Below are 27,781 nucleotides of genomic sequence, written 5' to 3'. Positions count from 1 at the left end.
GGAGGGGGATCTGTTTTCTAGCAAGTTTTATCTCGCTGGGACTGAGGGAAGAAAAACTAAGGGGAAAAAAAGGCAAGTGGTAGAGCAGAGGGAGGGAGGAAGCCAGGGCTCTGCTGAAGGGGGAGCAGCATTTCCAGCAGAGATGAGCGAGATTTGACACAACTGCTGGAACCTCTAGCAAAATCCCTGTTTACCAGTGGGAGATGCCTTAGAAACTGCTCCTTGTGCAGATCCAGCCTGAGGGGGAACCAACCACTCTGCCGGGAGGGAAAGGCTGAACACTGGAAAGAGATGGGAGGTTTCTGAGGTGGAGAAGGGAGTCCAAGGCTTGGATGGGGGCTGAGGGACGCCCTGCCCAGGGCAGCTGAGAGACTCCTCCTCTGCAGAGTGCTGTGCTCATCCCGCTTTGCTCTTGACAGGGTTTGGACATCAAGCCTGGAGCCCATCATGCTGTGTCCCTCTCTGAAGACATGTCTCTGGTTCCTCATCCTCACAGGTAAGTTCTGTGGCTGGGGAGAGTTGTGCTCCAGTGTGCTTTTCCTTGGATTTCAAAGGAATCAAATTTGGTCTCATCTCCTTCCTCTTTCAGGTCTGCTGGATGTAGCATCTGGGGGCAGCAGGCTGCACATTGAACCCAGAGTCACTGAGCTTGTCCTCGACCTCCACAGCACCTTCTCCCTCTTGTGCTATGGGGATAGTGCATTGGTCTGGGAACGGGAGGGTCAGCCCCTTGATGCCTCACTGGAGCACAGGGATGGTGTCTTCATCAGCAACCTCACCCTCAGGAACGTGACAGGCCAGCACACCGGGGAGTACATGTGCACCTACAGCCCTGACCAGGCTCCAGATCCAGTGGAGAGGAAAGCCCTGTACATCTACGTTCCAGGTAGGGGACAGCAAGTCCTTGTCTCTGCATTGCCACAGGGTTTAGCAACCAGGAGAAAGAGAGGCTGGACTTACTGTTCTGTATTCAAGCACATGTCCTCCCCAAATCCTTCCTCTGAGTGCAGGAGAAACCTTTATGGCATGTCTCTCTGGCTGTGGCATGTCTCTTGTATGGCAGCTCATGGAGATTGGTGTACTGGGACAAGTGATTGGGGGAGACAGTGATGCTGGGTCTCCCTCACCCTCTCAGGGGAGGTTTGACAAGCCCACAACATGCAGTTCTACTTTGCCATGGGAAGCATGGGACGAAGCATCCCTCACAGGAATGCACTGTGTTGGAGCATTCCTAGAGGAGCACAAAGCAGTCCTGGTTAAGCTTCAAGCAGCTGTCTGTAACCAGTGTTCCCTCTCTCCCACAGATCCATCCCTGGTCTTCCTCCCTGCCATTACCTCTGAAGAGGTCTTCATCTTCATCACAGGCTACACAGAGGCTGTCATCCCATGCCGTGTGACTAACCCACAGATGCAGGTGACCCTCTATGAGAAGAAGGTGGAGAACCCCATACCAGCTGCTTATGATCCACAGCAGGGATTTAAAGGCTTCTTTGAGGATAAGACCTATTTCTGCCGGACATTTGTGGATGACCAGGAGGTGGATTCAGACACCTTCTATGTCTACAGGATCCAGGGTGAGTTGCCATTGTCTTAGTATACCTGTGCACCCACTGTGCTTGTTCCTTCAGCCCAGTGACAGGGGACACCAAAACGCTTCCCTGTCTCCTCAATGATGCCCCTGATCAATTTGGAGGCTGGATTTAATCCTGTCCCAAGTAGAAAATGGGTTCTACCTAGGAGACAGCTCCATCCCTCAGGGAAGAGACTTTCCAGTGGACCAGTCCACCCAGTGGACTGGGTGCTCACTTATCCATTCCTTCATTATTCATTCCTTTCTTCCACCTTCCCCACAGTCTCATCTGTGAACGTCTCTATCAGTGCAGTGCAGACCATAGTGCGTCAGGGAGAAAACATCACCCTGATGTGCACTGTGAGTGGCAATGAGCTCGTCAACTTCAACTGGGATTATCCTCGCAAGCGAGTGAGTGCTCTGGGCAGCAGCTCCAGCCTTCACCCTGATGTCCCATGTCAATCACTCACCAATATCCCATGGCAAAAGCTGTGGGATGTTGCTGCTGCCACACAGGGAGGCTTGATGGGGATATCCTTGGATTAAGGCTGTCTCAGTGGTGTCTGATTGGTGCATGTTCCCTGACCCTGTGGCAGCCAGACTGGAGTTCTCTCCTCGGACCATGTCTCCTGTCCCATTGTTCAGGCAGGGAAGGCTGTGGAGCCAGTGACCGACTTCCTGCCCGGATCCACCCACGAGATCCGCTCCATCCTCATCATCCAGAATGCAGAGCTGGAGGACAGTGGGACCTATGTCTGCAATGTTTCCGAGGGCTACCATGAGAAAACAGACCGGAAAGACATCACAGTCCAAGTGATCGGTGAGTTGCTGCTCACACACCCAAGGTCAGCAAACCATGTGGGCATCAGACAGGATGTCCCAAAGTGAATCTCTCTCCTCTCTCACAGCCTTCAGCTCTCTCCCTTCCTCACTTCTGCTCTAAGTAGCCATGGCAAAGAGCCAGCCCTCACCCCATGTCACCCGTGCCCACTTCTTGGCTTCAAAATATCCCAAATCTCCCACCATGGCTTTTGTGACCCTTTAAGACAGTTGAAGGTATGGGTAAGAGCTCTTCTGCACCGTGCAGTGCCGAGACAATCCGAAGACATATTGTCATCTCCCATCTGCATCTGTCCTTCTGTTACCTCCCAAGATAACAGCCACATGCTGCTGCCCAATGAGCTCCTCTGTTCCACTGTGGCTCTGCATTTGCGCTGCCCTTGGACACAAGCCTAAAGCCTTGAGTGATGGACCTGAGCTTCTGGGTGTTCAGAGAGTTTTGTTCCAGAACCATGCTTGTCCACAGATCTGGAGTTGTGTTTGTTTCTCTCTCTGACTCCTCTATCCCTCTTGCCCCCTTTCAGAGCGTGGTTTTGTACGCTTCCACACCCACCTGCCCAGCACAGTGTACACCGAGGTCCACAAGAGCCACACCATCCAGGTGGAGGTGGAGGCTTACCCGCAACCCAGCATTGTGTGGCTGAAGAACAACAAGACTTTGACCATGGAGAGCATCAGCGAATTTACCATCACCAGCAGGAACCTGTCAGAAACCAGGTTGGGGCCCATCATTCCTCGCCGGGGTGCAGGGAGGGTGTAATTCACAGTACAACCTCCAAATTGCTGGCTGGATACAGTTGGTGTTTGAATGCTTTTCCAAAAGTGGATTTCAAGCATGCCTCAGATGGATGAGAGCTGGTTGCCTCCAAGCATTGTTAGTCCCCAGGTACCTTCCCACATCCATCACTCTGGGACTGTGTCTCCCCCAGGTACCAGACGGCTCTGGTGCTGGTGCGGGTGAAGCAGGAAGAAGGTGGATTTTACACTATCCGAGCTTCCAATGAGGATGATGAGCAGGAGCTGTCCTTCCATCTGCAGATAAATGGTAAGGATGAGCATGCAGACATGGGGCTGAGGAGTATGTGGGCATTCTTGGGGGGCGTCACCATCTTTTGCTGCAAGACCCTCAATCTGGAGCCCTTATTCCTCTGGCTACAGCTCCAGAGTGGTTTTGGTTAAAGAAAGAGCATCCAAGCAGGAAACACACTCACTTGAAATATCTCACTCTTAGTCTCAGAGCAAGGGGGACAGGGAGGCAACACAGATACCAATAGCTTGGCCCAAGGTAGTAAATGCAGAGATGATTTCACAGCTCTGATGCTCAGGACTTTCCCCTGTGCTCTCCAAGCAAGCTATATGGGGACAGATCTCCTCCATAAGTGCCTCAAACATGTCTCTTTTTGCTGTTAGCTTTCAAAAATAAAACACAATTCATGTGATGAGTGCTACCTCATCCTTAGGCTATGTTAGGGGTACAGTGGAATCATGTTCCACTTCCATCCTGCTGTCAGACAGGAGGATTAATTCCCATCCCTGTCTTTTGGTTCAGTGCCAGCCAAAGTGGTGGATCTCAAGGAGAACAGCAGTGCCAGCAGTGGGGAGCAGACTGTAACATGCTCTGCTGAAGGCATGCCCCAGCCAGAGATCAGCTGGTCTACTTGCAGCAACATCAAATGGTGAGTGGAATGATGGAGCTCATGGGAACTGCTGGATTCTCACATTTATTAGAGTAGTAGACTATTACTATATTCTGCTGGCCACACTCCTGGGCATCCCATGGTGGTGCATGGCCCCAACTATCCCTCAGGTGCCTTTATCCTCCCTTGGACCAGGTGCAGCGCCAAGGGGCAGTCCACCCGGCTGCTGGGGAACGAGTCCACAGGGATTGGGCTGCAGACCAACGCCACGTACCACGCGGAGCGGCAGGTGTACCGCGTGAACAGCACCCTGCAGCTGCACAGGGTGGATGAGCCCCTGCTCCTGAGATGCACCGTCCAAAACTTCCTGGGTACCAACTCCCAGGACATCACTCTGGTCCCACACGGTGAGGACTGAGGGAAGTATTTGAGCCAGTGGTGGAGAGATGGGCTTTTCTCTCTGTGTCTCCTCAGAGTCAAGAAAACCATCTTTTCTGCCCCAAATGAAGCCCCTTTTGAGTTGAATAGAAAAGATTGTTCCAGGAGGAGTTTGGAGCCCTTATGTCCACTGGCCATGGACATCCTCTTCCCACCACTGGCAGGGTCATTCCTCCAGGGAGGCAAGCCAAGAGTGGCTGGGCAGGTCCCCAGTGTCTTGTTATTAGCCCATGGGTCACTAGATGGTGCCACGGACTTGAACATCCACACCCTGAACATCCCAAATATGAGGAAGGATGGTCTAAGCATAGGCCCGGAGCTGCCAGCTCTCCCCCAAGCAAACCAGCCCCACTAGCTCCTTACACCCTCCTGTGGCCAAATCTCTCCAGAGGCATCAAGTCCTTCAAATCATTTCTGGGTCACTGGCCCTGCAAGTGCTGGGCAAGCCTACCCCAGAGGAGAGGACACTGACTGTCCCTACCCAGAGGAAAGCTCAGGATCATTGTCAGAGGGAGGCATGTAGCAGAGGCAGGGCAGTGGCCAGAGGAGGGAAAGGGAAAGGTGCATGGACCCCTCTGCACTGCTGTCCCCTCCTTTCCCCAAGGGTGGAGGAGTCTGACTGCTGTCCCTGTTATCATTGTAGCCTTGCCATTCAAAGTGGTCATCATCTCTGTCATCTTGGCCTTGCTGGTCCTCACCGTGATCTCCCTGATCATCCTGATCATCCTGTGGCAGAAGGTAAAAGAGGAGAGGCTGACATGGTGGTACCCCCACGTTAGGTTGCCTGGGCCTGATGATGTCCCAGCTGTGCCAGGGGCCATGGGCCTCCATCAGTGAATGCATGCCCCTGGCATCTCTGGGTTAGATGGGGAGTGAGGCGATGGCTGCAGGGACCAAAAACTCCCTAACAAAACCCACACACATCCTCTATGCCCTCTCTGACCCTCAGACTCTCAGATGTCTCTTTTCCCTTTGCTCTCTTTCCCAGAAACCTCGTTATGAAATCCGCTGGAAGGTGATTGAGTCAGTCAGTTCCGATGGGCACGAGTACATCTATGTGGATCCCATGCAGCTTCCTTATGACTCCACCTGGGAGGTACCCAGGGACAAGTTGGTGTTAGGTAAAAGCTCTGCAGGTCCCACTGATGTACCCCTGGGGCCCTGATTGTCTGGGGGTGATAGGTTTTGGTTTGGGATCTCCAAAAGAGACCAACCCAGAATAGAATAGACACAGACGTCCCTGGAGATACGGTGTGGCCCTGGGACAGAGGGAACATCTGGGACCATGGTGGGAGGCCAGCTGCCCCCTTTAGCACGAAGCATTCTGTTATTCCTGGCTATCCCTTCTTGCAGCTGGCAATTCTGGAAACCAGTACCAACCCCAAACATCACAGCTCATGGCCACATCCACGCCCACCAGGATGACTGCAGCAAGGCTGGTGTGGTTTCACACAGGCGACTTGTCTTTTCCAAGCTCCTCTCCTCACATGTCCTTGATAACCACTGCCAACTTTGTCTCCTTGCTGTTTCTTTGCAGGACGCACTCTTGGCTCTGGTGCCTTTGGTCGTGTGGTGGAGGCAACAGCCCATGGCCTGAGCCATTCTCAGTCCACCATGAAAGTGGCAGTCAAAATGCTCAAGTGTGAGTTGTTCCCCCACCAACCCTTTCCCCCATCCCAGCCACAAGACTGAGCAGTGGCCATGCACTCCTCTCCCTGCCTTGCTGCTCACCAGTTCTCCCCAACAGCCACAGCCCGGAGCAGTGAGAAGCAAGCCCTCATGTCTGAGCTGAAGATCATGAGCCACCTGGGACCTCACCTCAACATTGTCAACTTGCTAGGGGCCTGTACCAAAGGAGGTAGATGAGGCCTGAGCTCCTTTTCTCTTCTCTCCTGCTGCCCTGGGCTGTACTGAGGAGAACAGTCCTCAGATAGAAGAATTCCTGTTTTCTGGTTCATAATGATTCACCCTTTCCCTAAGAAAGCTTGTGGGGCTCTGAATGCCTTTCTTCCAACCTGATTGAAACTGAGAAGGCATGTGTCTGTTAACCCCCACCTCCCTCCCCAAACACAAATATCAAATGCCAAAAATGTAAGATGGCTTTTCCCCCTGGCCGTGCCTTGACATCCTGCAATCTGGTAATGTCCCTTTGGGATGAAATTCACTTCCAAGGCAGGGCTGACACAGGTGCTCTCCCACCAGGACCCATCTATATCATCACCGAGTACTGCCGCTATGGAGACCTGGTGGACTACCTGCACCGCAACAAACACACCTTTCTGCAGTCCTACGGCGAGAAGGCACGGCGAGAGGCAGAGCTGTACGGGAACACTGCCAAGGATGACCATCTGCAGAGGTACCTGCAAAGCAGCACTCATCCTCCCTGGTGCCTAGCCCCATCAATGAGGGAGGCTAGTACTGCCAGGACAGATTCCTACATTTCCTACAGACCAGCACTGGGACACAGCTGGCTGCTCTGTTACCTTGTGAGACCAGCCCATGTGCCAACCAGCCACCTCCAAGCAGCTCCTGGCAGCGGGGAGTTAGCAGAAGAAGACTGTGTGTCCTGGAATCTGAATTTCCTAGCACACATGCCGGCTGTTCCATGCCAGTTGGGAATATTCCCTGGCATTGTTAACTTTATTGGCATAACCATAGCTACACATTGAGTACAGAGATGAAGGGTTTCCCAGCATGTCTTAACCATTGGAGACCTCAGCTCTGCATTTTCAGGGCAGGCTGTGTTGCTACTGAGCCTAAGGGAGAAGTGCTAGAAGGAGGACAGTTGCACAAGAGGTGCTACAAGGAAAGGGAAATGGTCCTTCATCTGGTTGCCAGCTGTAAGGGATGCAGGCACAGCAGCACAGAGAAATGGTCCCATGGGAAGTTAGAAAGCAGCATTTCCTTCCAACACACCAAAACAGTAGTAAAATAGAGCAGTGTTACAGCTCCCCCCCTGCCCATGGTCTGTCAGGGAAGGTGAGCATAAGAAGGTTCAGCCACTGGGCAAGGATATCTGGAGACCCTCAGGGCTGTTTAAAGCCAGCACTGAGGACACAGTGTGTTAGCTGGTGGAAGGAGGTCCCTGGTGCCTTTGCATGTTTCGCCATGCATGGTGCAGGTCTTCTTTCTCTGCTGTGTGGGACATTCAGTGCTGGGACTGAGGGTTCAGGAATTTCAGACCCACAAATCATTGTCCCCATCCCTTGTGTCTCCTCCTCTCCTCTGGATGTGAACAGCCTCTTCATTTTCCCCCGCAGTCACCTCTCCATGTCTGTTGAGAGTGATGGGGGCTACATGGACATGAGCAAGGATGACTCCCTAGACTATGTGCCCATGTCTGACATGAAGGGTGAAGTCAAGTATGCTGACATCGAGTCCTCTAACTATGGAACCCCATATGAGCTGGACAGCTATTCCCCCTCAGGTAACAGCCTGGCCACAGTGGGAGGGAGAGGTGCTTGTACTTAGGGTGCTGGATGCCTTTGATTGCAAAGGTCACCTCTGGGACTGGTCCAGCAGTGGTGGCAGATGCCCTCACAGTGTGAGCTCCTGGCTCTGCCCCTTTGTTGCTGGAGGCAGAGCAATCTCCAGTGTGTCCTTACACTGGTGGGTGACCCAACACCAACGTCCATCTCTGCTTGCCTTTCAGCTCCTGAAAGAACAGACCGGGTGACTCTGATAAATGAGTCTCCACTTCTCAGCTACATGGACTTGGTGGGCTTCAGCTTCCAGGTGGCCAATGGGATGGAGTTCCTGGCTTCCAAAAATGTATGTATGCTGGCTGGTCTGTGGTGCCTGCAGTTCTGGAGGCCAACAATACTCTGCCATGTCCTGTGGTCAGCTTCCTCTCACTGTCCCTCTGTCCATGCCAAACTCCTTGGGGAAGAAGTGGCTGTGCAATTTTGCTGCTGACCACTTCTCTTTGGAAACACAGCCCTGGGGATCAGCATGACTGTGTTTGCACGTGACAACTAACCCTGGCTCACATCGAGGTTCAGACCTCAAATTCCCTGACTCTGTGCTCCTCCCGAGCCATGTGAAGCACAGCTGTGCCGTTATATCATCCCTGTTTACTGGGATGACCAAACAGTGATAACCTCTCTGTGCTAAAGCACAAGGCACAGCACATCACAGCTATTGCTCTTACTGGCACTCCTATTGCACCACGTGTTCTGGGCACCCCAGGACTCACCAGAAGTGCTTGTTTAGTGGAAATGAAGCCACCATAGAGGACTAGGCTCTGAGATTTCCCAAGGTTTGGCTTAGCCCAGGGCAGGCAGTAATACAGCTGGATCGTATGAAGCATCACAGAGGGCAGGCAGGGCTAAGAGAAGGCATTAGTGGCATCAATGACATGTGAGGAAAAATTCCTGGCTCTCTGCTTCCAGACAGACAGTCTGATCCCTAAAAGTGCATGCTCAGTATTCCCCCACTGTGCAGACCTCAGGACTGTTCATATGGAAAATGTCCAACATGCTGGCAAACCAGGAGACAGCAAGCAAGTCTGATGTAACTCTGATGTTTTCAGACTTCTGAGTTGGATTGTCCAAACAGAGATGGAGACAATCCCTCCTTGTCAGCCCACCACTCCTTTGCTTGGTCAGGCCCTGGCAATCCCCTTTCTTGTCCCTAGAGTTGGAGGAGATGCTTGAAATGATGTGAGGTGACTCTGGTCCCCACAGCCCCAGAAATGGGCTAGCGCTGGAGCTGGGATGCTTTCTCAGGCTGTCTGGAAACCTCTTGCAATGACAGTGCCCTGTCTCCCCCTACAGTGTGTACATCGTGACCTGGCTGCCAGGAATGTCCTCATCTGTGAGGGAAAGCTGGTGAAGATCTGTGACTTTGGCCTGGCGAGAGACATCATGAGGGATTCCAACTATATCTCCAAAGGCAGTGTGAGTACCAGGAGGTGTCCAAGCCCCATCATCCCAGGGTTCTAGGCTTGACACTCCCTACATGGTCTCCTGTGAGCCACCTGTCCATCTTTGTGTCCAGAGGTGGTGACAGGGCAGGACTCCCAGGAGACTCAGTGCCAACAGCCAATCATCCTGCACTGTATGTGCTCTGCATGTTGCAGAGTAGCAGAACTGCATGCCCACATCTCCTGGCTCTTCACAGAAGAACCTGAGCAGCAGCAGCAGCAGCAAAACTAAGGATTGTCCCCTGTACACTGTCCCCATCACTGGCAGCAGTGCTGCATCCCTGCCCTGCTGGCACTGAGTGTGGTCCTGAGCTGCAGTCAGGAGGAGGGCAAGGTTAGACAGCTTGGCACGGCTGCAGTGAATCACTGGCCACTCTGGGAAGAGGTTCACAGGATTCTGCTCTAACCACTAGACCACAGGGGAAGAGGAAGTGTCTTCCTGCAAGCAGCTACTTTCCAGAAAGATGTCTTCAATCTTTCGAGGCAGGAGAGGATGAGGCTGTAATTGAGTTACAAGCTAGAAGCTCCTCTGTGACTCCAACAGTCCTGAGGCATTTGGGAATCTGCAGCCCCAAGAAAAGCAGGCCATGTAATTCCCAGAGAAACTGAGGCTGGGGAAGCTGAGAGTGGAACTGGGTCCCTTAAACCCCAATCTCTGTCTAATCTATGAACTACTTAACTTCTCTCATGCTTCTCCCATTCACAGGCACTCAGAGCCTGGGCAGGGAGACCTTCCTGCAGAGGGGCTGGAGTTTTCAGTCCAGCCTTGGCATAGCTGCTTGCTGTCCAAAACGGGAAATGAAACTGGGCCCCTTTGCAATCCTTCCTGGAGATTATTTTGGTATGCATTGTGCAAGCAAATCCCAGGAACAGCACAGCCAGTGCTGCATAAATGCTGGCCAAGTGAGGCTCCTGTCTGTGTATCACTCTGAGGGAATAAGAAAAGAAAAACAGCTGGCTGTAGCCTTTTGCTCTTTTCTGGTCATCCCTTACCCTTATCCAGCCTGGTCTCAGGTTTTTAAAGTCCAGATAGGCCTGGACTCTCTTTAGGAATCTGTAGTCATGTTGTGCAAGTCAGTGGCCTCCTCAAGAGCTAGGGAACAGCGAACACACACTGTGACGTGTGTGCATTCATCATGGAAGGCTGTGATGGAAATGGGTGTAGCACACTCACTTTCTTCCTGCCTGCTGGGTCCATTCTGCACACGAAAAGAGGCAACTGGTCCCTCCAAGAACTGACTGACAGCAGATGTCAGTAGATGTGTTGGGCTGACAAGCAGCCCTGAACGGTCTTCTCTGCTTGTAAATTGTGTGTCAGTCTCTTACCTGTTGAAACAAGTGCTTTAGATGCATCTGACTCTCTTCTTGTTTCACTTTTTTTATTCCCTCTTAGACCTTCTTACCCCTGAAGTGGATGGCTCCAGAGAGCATCTTCAACAACCTCTACACCACCCTAAGTGATGTGTGGTCTTTTGGGATTCTCCTTTGGGAAATATTCACTCTAGGTAAGTGCCCCAGAGATCACAGTGGTGTCTGTAGGTCTGATAACATGTTAGCAGGATCCCTTCATGGATCCTCCATTTCCAGTCTCCAAGTCCCAACCTTACCAGTCAGAGTAGCATTTCATTCTCTATCTCCTTCTTTCCCATGCTGACATTGCCTTTTGGAAGTGAAATGAAACAGGAAAGGTAAAGAAAAAAGGAAACCTTGGTGTGAAATGCATGTTGGCATGAGAGTGGCAGGTAATCCACCAGCCTGATTTCCTGCCCTCCTTTTACACCCAGGAGGGACTCCATACCCTGAGCTACCTATGAACGAACAGTTCTACAATGCCATCAAACGTGGCTATCGGATGTCCAAACCCACCCATGCCTCTGATGAAATGTAAGTGCTGCCCGTGTATCTTTGCCCTGGACCTGCTCTACACAAACAACAGAAGCACTTCTGCCCATTTTCCCCACCTGCTAACTCACCAGAGTGCTCTCCTTTCCCTCTTTATCAGCTACGACATCATGCAGAAGTGCTGGGAGGAGAAGTTTGAGATCAGACCTTCCTTCTCACAGCTGGTGGTGCTTATGGGAAACCTCTTGGTGGATTGCTACAGAAAGGTATGGTCAAAGCACCTTGTGCTCTAGGAACAGAAAAGGGTCAGTGCTCTGCGGAGGGTGCTGCCCTGGTGAGGGCCCTCAAACAGGCTTTGGAGACCAGTGTTTAGTGCCAGAAGATTTTGCTGTGACTAAGGCTCCATTAGCTGGAACAGCTAATGAAGGTGTTTTGGGCATCCTGGTGACATTGCTGAGACAATCAGTATTGCTAGACAGGCAGCTGGTATTTCAGCAACTGCAGAAATCAGAACTGGCAGGAGATCAAAAACCTGTCTCCGACTGTTTGGTACTTTGGAGCTGTGAAGTTGTGGCACTGACCTCTCCCTTAAGAGATGTTTATGACCTGTCGTTGGTGGAGTCAGGGTAGCTGAATCCAGGTAGAATATGCCAGTCCCTCTAGAAAAAGCCTGGCAGGCAGGGAAAGCAAACATAACACATTGCATTCTCTTCATTCACAAGACCTTCCCCTTTCTTTGGTAACCTGCCCTGTGAGAGCAGAGGTACCAGCAGGTGGACGAAGAGTTCATGAAGAGTGACCACCCTGCTGTTGTCCGCACAAGACCCACAATCCCTGGGCTGAACAACTCCAGGCTCACTGCCAGCTCCCCCACCAGCAGCATCCTCTACACAGCCGTGCACCAGAATGGGGGCGAGAACGACTACATCATCCCTCTTCCCGACCCCAAACCCGAGGCAATCTGTGATCTCCCTCAGGAGGCCTCCATCAGCCGGGCCAGGTAAAAACATTGCTTCTGAATGTTGTCCTTTCCCTTGAATGCCCAAATCTGAAAAGGGTGCCTCAAGAGAAAAAAGGGATGTTCTGCTGAGGGATAGACCACAGGTGGATTTACTGGCAGAGAATGGCAGTGTCGCCCCATCTGATGGGCTGTGACCTGCATGAGCTCACAGGGATGGAGATGAACCAGAGCAGCTGGGACATGAGCTAAGATAGGGCACCATGTCACATCCCTGCACATCAGCCAGCACAGCTGGGAACAAGTGACCCCATTCACAAGGAGGAGGGCACGCAGGTGACCGTGTTCTGCAGAATCCAACAGGCTGTATGGTGTGTTTGTGGGATGAATAGTCCCAACTGATATGGTCTGTTCCCCTGTGGATAGCTACTCAGATAGAATGAAGCTGCTGGGAGCTCGACACACTTCTCAGCTGCTGGAAATCATCTCCCACCAGGAGTCTTGGCACAAGACACTGACTTCTCTCTCCCTGTTTTCTCCCTTCAGCTCTATGCTGAATGAGGCCAACACATCATCTACAATATCCTGTGACAGCCCTCTGGGCCTCCGGCAGGACGAGGAGCAGGAATCCGACCCACAGCCAGGCTGCCAGGACCCCACCACGGGGCACCAAGAGGTGGAGGAGAGTTTCCTGTAGTCAGAGCTGGGCTGACTCTGCACCTCCTTACAGAGAGGCCAGCTGAGGGGCTGACCCAGATGTCAGAGAGAGCCATGCATCCCCACCTGTCACAGCATTCTTCCTTCCCTCCTGTCTCCCCGTGTTGGATGGGAATTAAAGACTTTTCCCCATTGACATCCCCTTCCCCCTTACGAAGAAGTGGCTCAGTGCCAGAAACCTTCCAGATCACTGCCACATCCTCCTCAGTGACCAAACCACTGCAGGAGAGAGACATCTCATACACCAACAGCTTTTCAAGTGGAAGATGTGGGCTGGATCTCCAGAAGAGACACCACTGTCTGTATTGCTAAGGTGATAACTCCAGCCTCTTCCCCCTCCATGGCAATGAGTTTCATCTCCTCTGCACCAGCACTTCTCTGATGATCTCAGCACCAGCCACACTGTGGTTCTGTGAAATGCCACGGGGACAGATGCTTTGCCTGGAGCCCATTGCTGGGGTGTAGAGAACTTGCAACACCAACCTTCATCTGCTGGAGGTCAAGAGTACTTTGGATTCTCCTCCAAGCACAACCAAGTCCTGAAGAGATCAACCAGTGTTTTGGAGGTACTGAATTACCATTTTCCTTTCTTGACAGCTCTTGTATGGTGGACAGAGCATCACAAGCACTACAGGTACCCATGGCTCTGGGGCACAGCTCTGCACTCACCTAGAAGCTGTCACATCCAGAACCTTTTTGTGCCCAGTGTGGCACCAGGAGCCCCAAGGGCATACCAGGAACTCAAAATGCTCTCACAATGACTTGATTATAGAAGCAAAGAGGGCAGTCAATGTTGTTCATGTTGTCTGTGTGGACACTAAGCTAATTATTCTCCATTGAAGATTTAAAGGGAACAAATATATTAATCCACTAGCCAGGGCCAGTATAAGGAAGTCATATGGCTATTCATTAACCTACTGCCACTAAGCCCAGATCATCTGCTGGGAAATCATATAACCATGCCAGCTGCAGAATCTTTGTGCCTTATCTTTGGGAAGCAAAAGCTCACTTTTGATAGACTGTTCACCCAAACACCCTTTCTCAGGATGGGAGGTCTCACCAGTCCCTCCTGGGTTATAGCAAGAATATGGGGAGCAATAAGGATGCCGGAACACCAACCCAGGGACATCTCCAAAGACAGAGATGGAGAGAGGCTGGGAAGCTGTTTGGTCACAGCTGAACTGCATCTCACACCCTGCCACTTTCTGGGGCCAGGCATGGCCACTTGCAGCCTGTCAGGGCCATGGATGAAGTGTCATAGGGAATCAAGCAGAGCAAGAGAAATAGGGGAGGATTCATTTCTCTTGGAAAGTGTTCTGAAGACTAGAAGGGGAGAGACCTTCCTCCTGCTTCTCACTCCTTCCCTGCTTCTCACAGGCAGGCCTGGGGCTTCTCGTGCTCTCAGCTGGCACTTGAATGAGGAGACTCATTGAAATCAGTTACAAACCCCACTTCTGCAGAGATGAAATCTCAACCCCCAGGTCTGACACCATAGAAACTAGTATGTTTTTCTCTGAAGGGAGTTTCACCTTGCACAGAACTCTGTTCACTGCATGTCCCCCACCCCATTAACCCCTTCACTGCCCTACTCATGCACATATCTCTGTACACCCTACAGGAACTGCACAGGCAGGTTTACAAATTCAGAAATTCAATCAGCACCTTGCTGGGCTTATGCCTCCTCAGAGCCACTGAGAATTTTTTTTTTCAAAATATGGAACTTCTGTCAGAAATCCCCACCAAAACAGCTTCTGTTTTAAGTTGTCTGCCATTCTATTGCTGCCATTTATGTGGCTAAAAGAGGAGTAGGTGTTTTGTGGGTTGATGTCCTTGGTAAAATGTGAACATAAGAAATAGCACTTTTGTTGGCAGCCAGCAGAGTATATTTTCAGCCTATGTGGTCAGATTCCCCACCTTCCATTGGAAACACACTGTGAATGACAACTCTTTTTCCATGCTCTGTTCTTCCTGCTTGTAATGAAGGAGCCATCTTCTATGGCTGCAGTTCATTAAATAATCCTTACCGTGGAGAAGCAGTAACTTATGAGATCCTTTTGGGTCAGACCACTTTATTTTTCTAGCATGTGAGGTGCTTGGTAGGATCTGTGTCACTGCAACTTGAGCCCATAGGATGGCACATCAGATCACCTGAATAGCCCCTGTCTGCACCAGCTCTGGTTTCAGTTTGTCTAATTCTCTATCAAAGGTGACACAGCACTCCAGGTGAGGTCAAATCTAGACCTCACACAGAGCATTAATAGTTCTGGTCTGTGCTGGTCTCAACTTGCCTTGTGTAGCTTTGGATGATGTTGGCCTTTTCCCAGCCACAACATACTGTCAGTTTGGAGTCATCCTCTGACCAGTCTAAGCACCTACGTCTTTCTACTCTTCCAGCATTTCTAACCAAGATACTCCCTGCTGTTCCAGACATTGGGTCATCAGCACATTTTGTTAACAAACTGTTATTTTTGGGCTGGATTGACTAATAAAAATATTAAATACTTCTAGCATCAAGAGCAATCTGAGAGAGCTACTTTTACTACCTCCATCCAGCCCAAAGATTTTTCCATCAGTTAATCCCTTCTCACCCTCCCTTTGGCCATTTGCTTATTTATGTCACAAATCCTATTCTAAACTACATCTTGTACAGATTTAATTGCTAATTAAATTACTAATTTCCCACTTTCAAATAATTTCCACAGTCCTGAAAGAGGAGATCCTCTCTGTGCTGGAGGAACTCAGGTATCCTGTTCTATTAGCTGGGCATTAGCTACACTTGGATGACTATTGCATTTTGGCCCATTTGTAGATTTATTGCAATTATTTTTTGTATCCAAACCTGTTCTGGCCGTTGATGGGTGTTAACCCCAGCTCCCTCTTCCTTCTTAAAGTAGGTACACCAGACTTAGCAAAATGGTACCAATTCTCCACCCCAGAGAGATATGACCAAATATTTGCCCTTGGCACTGTGGTTTTAAGGGCCAAGTCTTGCACTTTGAGGTTCTTTCCTGTCCTTACTATTCCCACCAGCATTTAGCAGGTTGCAGTGAGCAGACCTTCTCAGCCAGAGACAAGCTGGTAGTGGGCAAAGCCAACATGTTTTGCTAAGCATCCCTCAAAGAGAGGGCTTGGCAAGGCTGGGGCTTACAGCAGCCCCCTAGACAAGTTGTCTCCACTCAGGGAGCCAGCTCCAGACCCCTACTCCTTCTCTCTCTGCTGCCAGCGTTCCAGTCCCTACGTGGTCCAGCAGGCAAGGGCCAGAAGAAATGATCAGCTGTTCTGGACCCATCAGTTTTGTAGCCATAACTTCTCTGGTGAGTCTCTGATGGGAACTGGTCCCTCTGGGTTTTTAGTTTATATGATCAGTATTTTTGTTTGGGTGTGTTTTTATGTTTAGAGGTGGACCCAAACTGAGCCCCCCCATAAAGGAACACATTCCACAGCTTGGGCTCACCTCTAGTGCAATATCTTTTTATTTGTAGATTATATTTTACTCTACAGCTGTTGCATCATTATCAGCACCAGTATATGCATAATCCTACTGCCAGTCACTATCTCATACGTACCTAAGTGTATCCCAGAAACTAATGCAGCACTCCAGTGTCTCTTTCCACATTTAAGAAGCTTCTCAGACTGATGTGTGCACAGGTGTTAATCCTTTTGTCCTTCTCGGTTTGAACGTGTTATTTTTTGAAGTGAGAATGTCACATTTAGTGTTTGTTTGTGTTGTGTTAAGAAATCTAGAGCACAGTGGACTTTACTTGTAACTAAATTGTCTCTGTTCACCTGCCAGGGGGATGGTGGTGAAGTCCCGCAGGGATGGGGGAGCAGAAGCTCAGTGCAGATGTGCAGCCAGGAGGAAGTCAGCCAGAAGTGAGAAATGGCTCTTCCCCTTCTTCCCAGTCAGGGCTCTGGGCTGGAGGAGAGACAGCACCATAAATACAGGGCACTGGACTGTTAGGTTTTGCCTGTGAGGAAGCCCAAGGTCTGTACAAAGCTGGGCAGATCAGAAGGGGATTTCACAGAGTGCTAAGAGTGCAGATCCCCTGCTCCAACACACAAGAGCAAGAACAGCTCTGGTCAGTCTTGGTGCTTAGCTCAGGTCCCAGGACTGGTATGACCAGTACACAATCCAACCCACAGCATCTCCCATGCAGGCTCCCTAAGAGTCAGGTTTCGTGGGCCAGCACATGGGTTGCTGGGCTCCCAGCATAGTTTCTGTGTTTTACCCAGAGACCTGAAGACTCTGGGACTTGCCAAGGTGGATCTAGTTGGTTTTGGCAAAGGCAAGTACTGCTCCAGTGTAGCCTCTGCAGCACTTTGGAGAGATGCCTCCTGCAGGGGTGGGAGGAGGCAGGGGAGCCAGATTGTGCTGGGAGGCCTGCAGCATCCCATCATTCCTGTCCCTTCCTCCTTCATGGATTGATTGCACCAGAACTGCAAACCTTGCCCAGAGTGTGCCCTCTCCCCCACCTCCTGTGCTGGCTTGTTGGCATCACACTGTTACTCTGCAGCATTTCTGAACAGCCGCAGCACCTGTCTCCATGCTGTCTGTCAGAAACCATCCTGAGGGCAGAGGGCTAAACAGAGTTCAGACTAAGGTACCAAAGAGTTAACATTTTTCTAGGTTTACAGATGTATTTGTAGGATTTGTACTATGTCACATCTATAGCCATGAGATATTATTTTTATGCTGTAAACTTTTACAAATACGTTTTTAAAGAAAGAGTTTAAAAATAAAGGTGTTTTTCATTTTGCAAAGTTCCATCTCTTCCTTTATTTGCCTGGTTTTGGTTGCTCCCACTCAGATGGGGCTGGGAACACAGCTTAACCATGTCGTGGGTGAGGCTAAGCATGTTAATACGCTGTGCATGACCCCAATGCTTAGTGAAAGCCAAGCTGGGAACCAGGCAGAGAGAAGCACTGCAAGGAACAGCTGAGCCCAGAAAACTGGTAAGGAAAAGGGGCTGCAAACAGAGCAGAATATGCTCCATCTCTCTGGTAACTGGGTAGCCTGTGTCATTTTGCAGGTGGGATAGTGGGAACTGTTCCCATGTATATCCACAGTGTCTGGGGTTTGACATGGTTTGACATGCTCCTTGGGAGCATTGCTGGGTCTGTGGGCTGTGCTCAGATCAAGACAGGGATGTGGGAGATGCCAGGCTCAACAGTGGCTGGGCTGAAGGAGGTGGGAGACACTGTAGCACTGTTGATTTTTCCACACGGTTTAATAGTTCAGGGCAGCAGGAGAGACTAGAGGTAGCAATGGGGCAAGGCACCAGCAGGAGCCACACTGCAGACCACAGGGTTCCCCATGTCTCCTCCTCTTTCTCTGGGATGAGGAGTTTGCTGATACTCTTTAAAATACTGGCCCAAAGTTCACTCTCTGGCTCCAACTGCTCCTCCAAAAACGACCCCAAGCTGTGGAGAAGAGCTGTTTGCAGCTGCTCTGAGCCATGTGCTTGGAAAGCCCAGGGTTGATGCAAAGAGCAGGTTTTGAACTGTGGTTCAAACATATCAATGCTGACCCTTATTTTTCAGCTACAAGATGTAGACCCCACTGGCAGCAGTTGTGCCTCCCTCAGCTCCTGGAACCCCTTGTATTCCCAAAGGCCCAAGACACTGGCTGCAGCAGGAGGCAGGTCCAAGTCCCAGCAAGGCTCTTCTATGCAGCACAGTCTATCCTGGGCTCCTGCTTTTTGCTCAGTTTGCCAGAGAGGAGGTTTGAAGGCTCCCTGACCAGCTCAGGCTGACTCTCCTCAGATATGCTCTGAGTCACCTGGCACAGTTCATGGCATTTTTCTCCAGCAGCTGAATCAGCAGGGGGGAAAAAATCACCTCATCTCCAGAGAGGCTGCAGCAAAGACTTTGGGGGGAAGCAGAGAGAAGGAATTGGTAGACCTCAGTCTGAACCCAGTGGGCTCCCACCACCTGATCCCTGCCTGACAGACCTTTTGCTTGTCAGGATGCACTGAGGAGGGGTCATAGGGCTGGGCACATGTAAGCAGACACAAGGAGCCCCAGCTGGGCACTTTCCCCACCCCTAAAATCTCCTCTCCTGTGATGAGACAGTCACCTCATGGAAGAGCTCAGGAAAGCAGAGAAACTCAGACAGCAGTGACAAACCCTGGCCTTCTGCAACCAGGGTTTGTAGCTGTTTGGGTACCAACAGCTCATTACCAGCAGACGTGGATGTTCCTTCCACATGTGTCCCCAGACTGCTGCAGGGGAGTTCAGGGGGGTATGACACCACGGCCAGCTGTGTTCAGTGCAGTAGTACCATAGGGATGGAATGGCCCAACCCTGCTCCCAGCCTGGGAAACAAGCCTGAGCTCCCAGTGCTCCCAATCAGAGCACAGCACAGCCTCTGCTCCTCACTCTGCATTCAGCCTGTGGCCAGCCAGGAACTGGGCAAGTCTCATCCCATCTCCCAGCACACTCTCCTGGCCAGCAGGGCCTCCACAGACATCCCTGGGCTTCAAGAGGCTCAAAGGCTGCAGCTCCTCTGAGAGTGTGCCTGCCCCATGCTCAGAGCTGCCTGGGTATGTGAGACCCAGCAGAATTCCTGTGGCTGAGCTGCTGCTTGCACATGCAGGATTTAGGATGCAGACTGCAGGCAGGAAGAGAGAGACCCCAGAGACAGCTTGTCCCAGTGAGCATCTCCAGGTGTCCCTAGTCCAGCTTGGGGACCCATGTGTCCAGGCTGTCACCTGCCATCAGAGATGTTCTGCAAGCAGCCCTCTCAGAGAGAAGGGAACCTGGGAGATTGTTTCCCTTCTCTGTATTAAACCTATCTGGTTTAATACTTGTTCACATTGGTGACTCAGTTCTCTCTGAGCTGGCATTTGTTCCTGGAAAAACGACAACAAAAAAAACCCAACTTAAAAAGAAGAAGGAGGGAAACAAACATCCTTAAAAAAGCCCCTTTGGCTCAAAAGGAGGAAAGAATAATCAGGCAGACATCTCTTGTGGCCCAGCTGCTCAACAGCCCTCCAGCTCAGGGCAGAAGCCCCTCAGAGCACCATGCTGCCTCTACTTCATGTTCTTCCTCCCTGCATTCTGCCAGGAAAAACTGCTGAGAGGAAACATTCTATGGCCAAAAGCTGTCTTTCCTTCTCTTTGGACTGCCTCATGCCCTCCACCCGTCCTTCTGGCCAAAACCAAGAACTGTTTCCACGTTCCCATGACGCTTAGTCATCTCCAGCAGAATCAGCCATGCTCTCATCTCCTGGCCCCAAGGCCTTGTCTTGCTGGTACCTCTATAACTGTCCCCTTTGGAGAAGCCCATTCCCCTCCAGGCTGTGGAGGTGTGCAGGGCGTCCTGCTGCCTGGCACCTTGGCAAGCAAGCATGGATTCAACAGCCACCTCTGTGCAGACACTTGGAACAGTTCTTCTCTTTCTGACCACATTTCACAGCTGATGTACCTGTCACCTCCTCACTGTTGGGGCTGCAGCTGGGTTCAATTGGCAGAGCCCCAAACTGGACCTTCCTCCCCTGTACAAGAAGCACTGGCAGGTGGTGACTGTTACTTCCTATATCAGAGCTGCTATGACCAGCCCTGGACTTCTGCTGCAGCATGAGCTCCAGAGACAGAGCAGAGAGCAAGGGGCACATCATGTCTGACTGGGCCCACTAACACCCTGCTGACTTGAGCATCCCTGGGAGAATTGGTTTGCTTCAAGCCTACCCTCCCCCTGGTTTTGGAAGAGCCACAGTCCAGTGAAGGGTTAAAAAAGTGTCTAATTAATTAATTAATTAGTAACACTGCTAATTAGCTTGCTAACTGCCTAATTACTATTCAAAGGTGCCTGCCAGGTGGTCAATTACAAAACAGCTTCAAAAGCCTCCCCACCAGCAAGGCACTATGGCTGAGTGGGATGAGGTCTGGGGGAGGAAGGGTCCTTGCTTGAGCCCTGGGCTTGCTTGGTGGTAAGAGGGTGGTGAGCCCCAGGCTTGGAGGTACTGGGAGAGGAGAAAGTTGGGATCCCCATGTGTCCCCCAGCTCAGCCAGGAGCAGGGGGGCAGGTCCCAGACAGGTGCTTTGTGTCCCCAAGTAAGAGGAAAGGATATAGAGGTCCCTGGGGGCTGAGGTGGCAGTAGCCAGAGCACATCAGGATTGTCCTGACACCTGGTGCAGTGCAGTGGCCCCTGCCAGCCCTGAAGAGCAGTGTGGGGCTGGACCCTTCCCTGAGGCTGGAGGGGACCCCAACAGTGGGAGTACCCTGTAAGAGGGTGCATGCCTGGCCCCACCTCTGCCATGGGGGTTTGTCATCAGTGACGTCTCAAAGCATTGCCTGGTTTTTCTTTTCCCCCTCCTGTTTCAAAAACAAACAAAATAGGGAATTTGCTAACTTGTGGTCAATTCAGAAAGGAGAAGCTCCTGCAAAGGGAGTGCTGGGGTCGGTGCCTGCGAGGAGAGGCACCCACTGCTCGAGAGGATCCTTCAGCTGTGCCCTCGCTCCACGCTGGGGACACCACGGTCCCTGGGGACATGGGTCCTGCTCTCCTCCTGATGCTCACTGCAGCTGGCATCTGGCATGGTAGGTACACTGACCCCCAAAACCTTCCATGTCACTTCATGGCAGTCTTGGGATGCAGCATGGGTTGCAGCTGCTCCATCCCTCACTAGGTGAGGAGTGGTGACAGCCTTGGTGGGATGGGGCAGTACTGAAGCTGGACTAACAAGCAATTGGCTCCTGGAGGTAGGGAACAAAGCTGTGCTCTCAGTTGTGTCTCCCAAAAAGATGCTGTGGGCTGGGATGGTCCCTCCTTCTGCAGACTGCTGCATGAAGTGGTCACTGTTGTGGGCAGGTTTGGGGACCCTTGGCATGGGTAGGGAGAAAGTGTCTGCTCTGTGGCACAGCAGGGAGGAGACACCAGCGTGGCATTTAGCACTGACTTGGCCACAGATTTCTGAAGGACTGGCTGCTGTTGCAGAGGGAGGGCAGTGGTGGAAAGAGGGTGTGTTGCTGGTCTGTGTTGGCTCTGGAGCCTGGCTGTGCTGAGGGCTTGCTCTTGGCTGCCTGCAGCACTGCCAGGGTAAGACCAAGGTGGATGAAAAGGTGCACAGAGCCTCAGCAGTGGGGAGATGGGAAAGGGAAATGTCCCACTCTGGGTCTGGACAGGCTTTAGGCTGAAGGAACTGCTCAGCAGAAAGTGCATCCTAAGGGTAGCTGTCTCAAACCCTTTGCTCAAACAGGGCAAGAGCTGGAGATGCTTGGTCTGTAGGTTTAAGAGTCAGGAAAATCAGCTACATTGGCATTTTCCAAAGCACTTTATGCCCAGCTGGAATGTTTGAGGATTGCTGTTTTCTGGTGGTGCTGGCATATACAATAGGGCTATAGAGCCAGGATGTGATGGAAAGTACACTCAGGCAGCCAAGAAAGGAAAGATGAATATACCTGTTTTTTGAGGCTGTGGAGATGGCCAAGGGGTGATAACCCATTAGCCTCAAGAGTCACTAAGGCTGTTTTGAAGTTTTCAATTAAACAGGTGTTTAGTATTACTAACTTTGCAAGTGCTGGCAGTCTCTCAGATCCTGTGTGGCAATCTCTTTCATTTTCCTCTTGAGCTTGCATGGAGACATAATGAGACTGTGGTGTGAAGTCCTCCCTGGAAGGAGGCAACTGGAGGGGAAAGCATACAGAATGTGACAGAGCAGCAGCATATCCCTCTTGAGCCACTGCAGTGCCCATATTTTTCAGCCCAGGAAATTTGCATCCCTTTTACCGTTGCTCTGCATGTTGTTTCACTTCAAGTCTCATCTTTGATACACTGAGCAGGCTTTTTCCAGGCCTGATGTGCTGGGAACTGGGTTGTAAAGACTGCAGGGTTTTTAATTTCTTATGGGTTTTTAATATAATAGGGACTAAGCAGGTCTGATACAGATTTGTGAGAGATCCTAACAGTAGCTGTCAGGATCTCTTCAAGGTTCCTTGACCCACTTAGCAAAGCAGTTCACCAGCTGTGACATCATCAGGCACTGTCTGCCATGTCAGCCTGTTAGACACACATTTGTGTGAGTACCAGCACTGCTGGCCACCTGCAGCACAAAGCTGCAGCATGCCAAGGTTCTCCAAAGTAACAGCCTGAAGCTGGAGTCAGAGCCTAACTTCCTTTTCTTACCTCTTGGGTTGCAAGTGCACCTTTTGAGAGTACCCAGGGCTGATGTGATGTGACCACTGTGATCTGGGCGCCTGCTGAAGGAGTGCAAGGGGTTCAAACCCTGGGTTCAGATCAAGCAAAGATTTGAAACCTGCTCAGCCTGATGTCTGTTTTCTTGGCCATCTTGAGAGGTCTCGCTGGGTTTTTCTTTTTCTTACTGTGGATGATCTAAACCTCTGAGGTAGAAGCCCCAAGCAGAGCTGTGATGAGCACACTTTCCTTCACTCTTGGCCCCATAGACACTTAAGATGACTTGAGGGAAGAAGCCATCAGAAGCCAAGCTTTCCCTTGCCATCACTGAGAGTGGGACAAGGGGAGCTCAGGTCTGGTATGGGTCTCTCTCCGAGCCAGACCTTAGCCTAGTTATTCCCCAGGACCAAATCAAGATCCTGATGACTTGCTTCTGTGGTAAGGATATCGAGCATTTCTGTCTTACCAGCCTTCACTTCTCCTTCCTCACCAAACAGCAGAGGAAAGTAATGTTTTGGCTGGCATAGGAGAGGCAGGGTCAGAGACTGTAGCTGTAGCAAGAGGCCATGGTTACACAACCCAAGTTTGGTAAAACCTCTGGCCAGTACTTACTGGCAGTGCTGCGGAAGCTGGAGAGCAGCAGAGAGACATCCCTGGGCTTTGTGCAAGACTGAACACTGGTCAGCAGGGAGAGAGCTTCCCCCAGCAGCCCTGCTTCCCCATTCTGGAAAAGGACCTGCTGGTCTAGCTCATCCCCCAGCACACATGAAGTAGTGGGTGCCTGGATGTCCTTCACTTCACCTTGTCCTGCATTTAATGCCTCTGCCTTGTCTGTCCTCACTCCACTTGTGTAGTGGTTGTGTTGTTGATGGGAGTAGCCAGTGACACCCTGAAGGCTGCTGGCTTTTTCCTCACTGCTCTGAGAGCTCTTACCCAGGGCCTTTTCTGGCCATAGCATCTTGGTAGTAAGTTGACGACCACAATGACACAGAGTGATATGACTCTCGTTTGTTGTTGTTTTTTTTTTCCCTTGTCCTCCTGCTGTGGTCAAACTAAGGACCAGTTGCAACATGATCTCTGAATGTAGCTCTGAGTCAAAGAGCTTGGCTCACCACAAAATGGTGCTGAAGCCCTAGATGTGGAGGGATAGCCAAAGCAGAGAATAGGTGAGGCAAAAGGATCCAGTGACAGGGAGTCAAAGCAATAAAAATATGTCAAGCCCTGGTGGAGAGCACAGCTTAGCAAAAAGGGAGGAATGTTGTACCTCATATATGTGGAAAATGTGGCTTCATAAATGATTCTGGGATATGTTTTCCTCCACTCTGGGAATAAATGAGACTTTTCCTCTTTCCACAGAAAGATAAAAGCATCAAAAAAAAATCCCCACAATCCAAAACAAATGAATAGAGAGATAAAATGTCAGATATTCCATGCTCCAAAGATCATTACCCTGTGCTTCTCCCACAGGGCCAGTGAGTTTGGTCCAGGCCTTGTCTGAGCTTCCCCATGGCAACTGCATCATTGTCACACTAGCAATGCTCTCCAGGGCCTTAAGTCTCATGTTCTCAACCCTTCATTGTGTGGAGAGAGGCATCAGCCCAAGACAACTTAAATGATGCTCTTTGGGCTCTGATGTGTGGACTCTGGGTGTTACAGCCCTGAGCACAGCTGGGAGCACAGGACACACATTTGTACCTTGGGCATGGTCTTCCTCACCAAGTGAGCTGTGAGCAGGGGTGGATGAGGATGGGAGTGTTCTTCTGCTGACCATTCCAGGGACAGTGTCCTTGGCAGGAGGCTCATTGCCTGCAGTGACCTCTACTAAGAGCAATGAATTGGTAAGATGGACAGTTACCTTTGTGCTTAATATTATTTGAACCCATGTATGTGTTCCTTTAAGATGTGGGGATGGGTTAGCACCGGGGAAAGAAAGCAGAAGTGGGAGAATAGCCCTGGATAGGGGCTGGAGAGGGTGCAGAGCCCCCCGAGCACAGATAGCCATTTTCAATGTGTTTCCTGTCCTCCCCAAAGGCCTGGTGTGGGGGTGGCAGCACCACTTCTTCCCTAGCCCCACGGCTCTGATTCATTTCTCACTTCCCCCCACCCTAAATATAGGTGGTGACTCAAAGGACTCGCTGACATGGCAAAACAGGGAAAAACATTTCCCTCTGACACTACAGGCTGGAGTAGGACCCTGGTTCCCCTTTATTCAGCCAGCAGAAAAGCCATCTTCAAAGTGATGGCATCAGAAATCCAGCTGGGCTGTGATGCCAGTGCCCACAGGACTGGGGTGCTGTGTGAACACCTGCAGCTATGGGCTTTCATCACCTGTTAAGCTTTCCCATGCCTCAGTTTTCCATCCCCAAATATGAATGATAATGCTGACTCACTTCATAATGTTTAAATGGTACCTGCAAGAAGAATATAGCAGTGTGTGACCCCATGATATGCATAAGTAGGTGCCCTTCAAACTCCAGTAGCTGGCAACCAAAAAAACCAATGTCCCCAAAGCACTGATCTGCTCTGCAGAAGCTTTTCAGGTCTGTTCTAGCTCATCACAGCACCAATGCAACAGAGAGCCCTGTCCACCAAACTCCACCAAACAGTGCTATGGGCTAACCAAGCTCATAGAGCAGTTCCAGCTCTGCCACAAACGGAAAACTGTTGCAAGAAGAGGCAAGAAAATTATAGGAACAATTTCTAAACTAGCATCTGCCCTAATCAGCTCCAGATGATTGTTTCTCCTGTCCCAGTCAGTGCTCTAAATGTTCACATGGGGTGAGGGTTTCTTTCTTCCCTGAAATTCATTCCTTGGAGTATCAGGCCATATAAGTCTGGACGGATGGAGAATGGGTAGAGTGATGGGAGCCAAAAGCCAGTTTGAATCCCAAGCTCAGCCTTTTGCTGATGCTGAGCTACTCCATGCTCAGCAGTGTGAACTCCAACAGAGCATCTTTAGGTATCATTTTTGCATCCTTACTCTCTTTCATTGCAGGCTCAACATCTCCAGTGATCAGCCCTGATCCTCCTGCTCTGGTTGTCAACACGGGTGATCCAGTCATCTTGCACTGCTCAGGAGAGTCTGAAGTTGAATGGAAAAGCCTAAGGAATACATTCAGTAACCACACCACCAGCACACTCAGTATTCCCAAGGCCACTTACCGGAATACAAGCACCTATGAGTGTGCTTATGTCAACAGCAGTGACAAGGGCATTGCAGCTATCCATCTGTTTGTGCGAGGTAACCATCCCTCTCTCTTCCCACATCTGCTGGCACAGCAGGTTCCTTCCAGCAGGCATGGCCATCACACAGGTCCTTTATGGCTGTGGCTCTGTGTGTGTTTGGGGAGCTGTGCAAGCTCGTGGTTGGGCAGTGGTTCACCCTCAACCATGTATGTCCACATAAAACAGGGCCCATGTCTGAAGCACTGGGGTAAAGTACAGAGCTGCATCTCATGTACATGTGGGAATGGCCTGGATATCTCTATCTACTGTGGCTTCCCTTTCTGAAAAAACTGAGATGAAAATCTTCTCAGTGTTGTAATGAGCAGTGAGATCTGCAAATCAGAGAACCGTATTGCCAGTGCCTCAGATAAGGGAGAGTCACAAGAATCACATGCTCACAACATGATCTGAAACCCAAATGTTCTTTTATCCCATAAGAAGTTATGCTGTGGTAGCTCTAACACTTGATTTCACCCCCTCCCTTGTACCAGAGGTACTGTCCTGGGCAGGGAAGCTGGAAGTCTGATAAATAAACCTAACACCACAGTGTAAAGTTTAATTAGAGGTAAGCATACTTCTCAGTCTCTCTTGTCTATGTACATTTGTGAGCTGATTGTTGTGGCCTCCTTGAATGTCTTAGCTGGAATTGGGCTTGTCGTGTGAGTGTTTGGAGGCTGAGTCAGGCAGCATTGAGCAGAGCTGCCCCAGCATCGACCTCCCACTGGGCAGCAATACTGGAGACTTGCCTTTGCTGGAATGTGTTTCTCAGCTTCAATGCATTTTCTGATCCCATTCTCCAACCCATCTTCTCTCCTCCGCAGATCCCAATAACGTGTGGTACACTCCAGTTTTCCGCATCTTCGTGACTGAAGGTGGTAATGTTGATCTCCCCTGTCTCATCACGGCCCCTGAGTATGGATCCAACGTGACTCTGATAATGGATGGTGCCCCTCATCTCCCACCCAGGACTAACTTCTCTTTCAGTGCTGAGAAAGGAATAAGACTATACAATGTGCAAAGCACACAGAAAGGTTTTTACCGATGCCAAGCAGAGATAAATGGAAAAAGAAAGAATTCATCAAGAATAAGACTGATTGTGGGAGAAGGTAAAGGATTGGGGTTGATGCTGTCCTCAGGGCCAGCAATAGCTAAGCTGGCCACAGTAGATAGCTAACGAAAAGGTCCTTACCAGTGGCAGGAAAGACCTTCTGGACCTGCTATTTCTAAAGGGTATTCAATGGAGGCCAAATTCCATCAGCCTCTGCCTATTGGTTCCTTCAGGTGGGTTTCCATGGGTTCAGGAGCAGTCTTCAAATCTTTGCAGGCACTATCACAGACCAGAGAAAAGTATTTACCATTCTCTCCAATGTTCTGCAAGTCCTCAGGCCCTGATGGTCCACCTGCAACCATGGCAGAATCTTCCCCTTCCCTTTCAACCCACAGTGCTCACAGCTGTGTTCTCCCCAACCTGTACTGCTTGCCACAGATGTGCAC

The 27,781-nt window shown here is 50.7% G+C and overlaps 2 protein-coding genes across 2 annotated transcripts in view; both read left to right on the top strand.

Annotated features, from left to right (window-relative positions):
- Nucleotides 1-447: 447 nt before the first annotated feature.
- PDGFRB (platelet-derived growth factor receptor, beta polypeptide) lies at nucleotides 448-12,906 on the top strand. The gene is made up of 22 exons (XM_009074823.1): nucleotides 448-496; nucleotides 590-886; nucleotides 1,305-1,574; nucleotides 1,854-1,981; nucleotides 2,216-2,390; nucleotides 2,935-3,127; nucleotides 3,340-3,455; nucleotides 3,960-4,086; nucleotides 4,243-4,454; nucleotides 5,129-5,223; nucleotides 5,474-5,606; nucleotides 6,023-6,127; nucleotides 6,233-6,343; nucleotides 6,688-6,841; nucleotides 7,746-7,912; nucleotides 8,138-8,256; nucleotides 9,261-9,383; nucleotides 10,803-10,914; nucleotides 11,194-11,293; nucleotides 11,412-11,517; nucleotides 12,013-12,251; nucleotides 12,756-12,906. The coding sequence occupies exons 1-22, from the start codon at nucleotides 448-450 to the stop codon at nucleotides 12,904-12,906; spliced, it is 3,282 nt and encodes a 1,093-aa protein (XP_009073071.1).
- Nucleotides 12,907-21,419: 8,513 nt separating this feature from the next.
- Nucleotides 21,420-27,781, top strand: part of CSF1R (colony stimulating factor 1 receptor) — an 18,284-nt gene continuing 11,922 nt past the window's right edge. Inside the window, 3 exon segments of the mRNA XM_009074822.1 lie at nucleotides 21,420-21,468; nucleotides 26,058-26,303; nucleotides 27,109-27,393. Of these exon segments, the coding sequence (XP_009073070.1) occupies nucleotides 21,420-21,468; nucleotides 26,058-26,303; nucleotides 27,109-27,393 (580 nt within the window).

The sequence above is a fragment of the Acanthisitta chloris genome, unplaced genomic scaffold, assembly GCF_000695815.1.
Source record: "Acanthisitta chloris isolate BGI_N310 unplaced genomic scaffold, ASM69581v1 scaffold10495, whole genome shotgun sequence".
Lineage (NCBI taxonomy): Eukaryota > Metazoa > Chordata > Aves > Passeriformes > Acanthisittidae > Acanthisitta > Acanthisitta chloris.
Note: the sequence above shows the minus strand (reverse complement) of the source record. Positions and strands in the feature narration are given on the sequence as shown.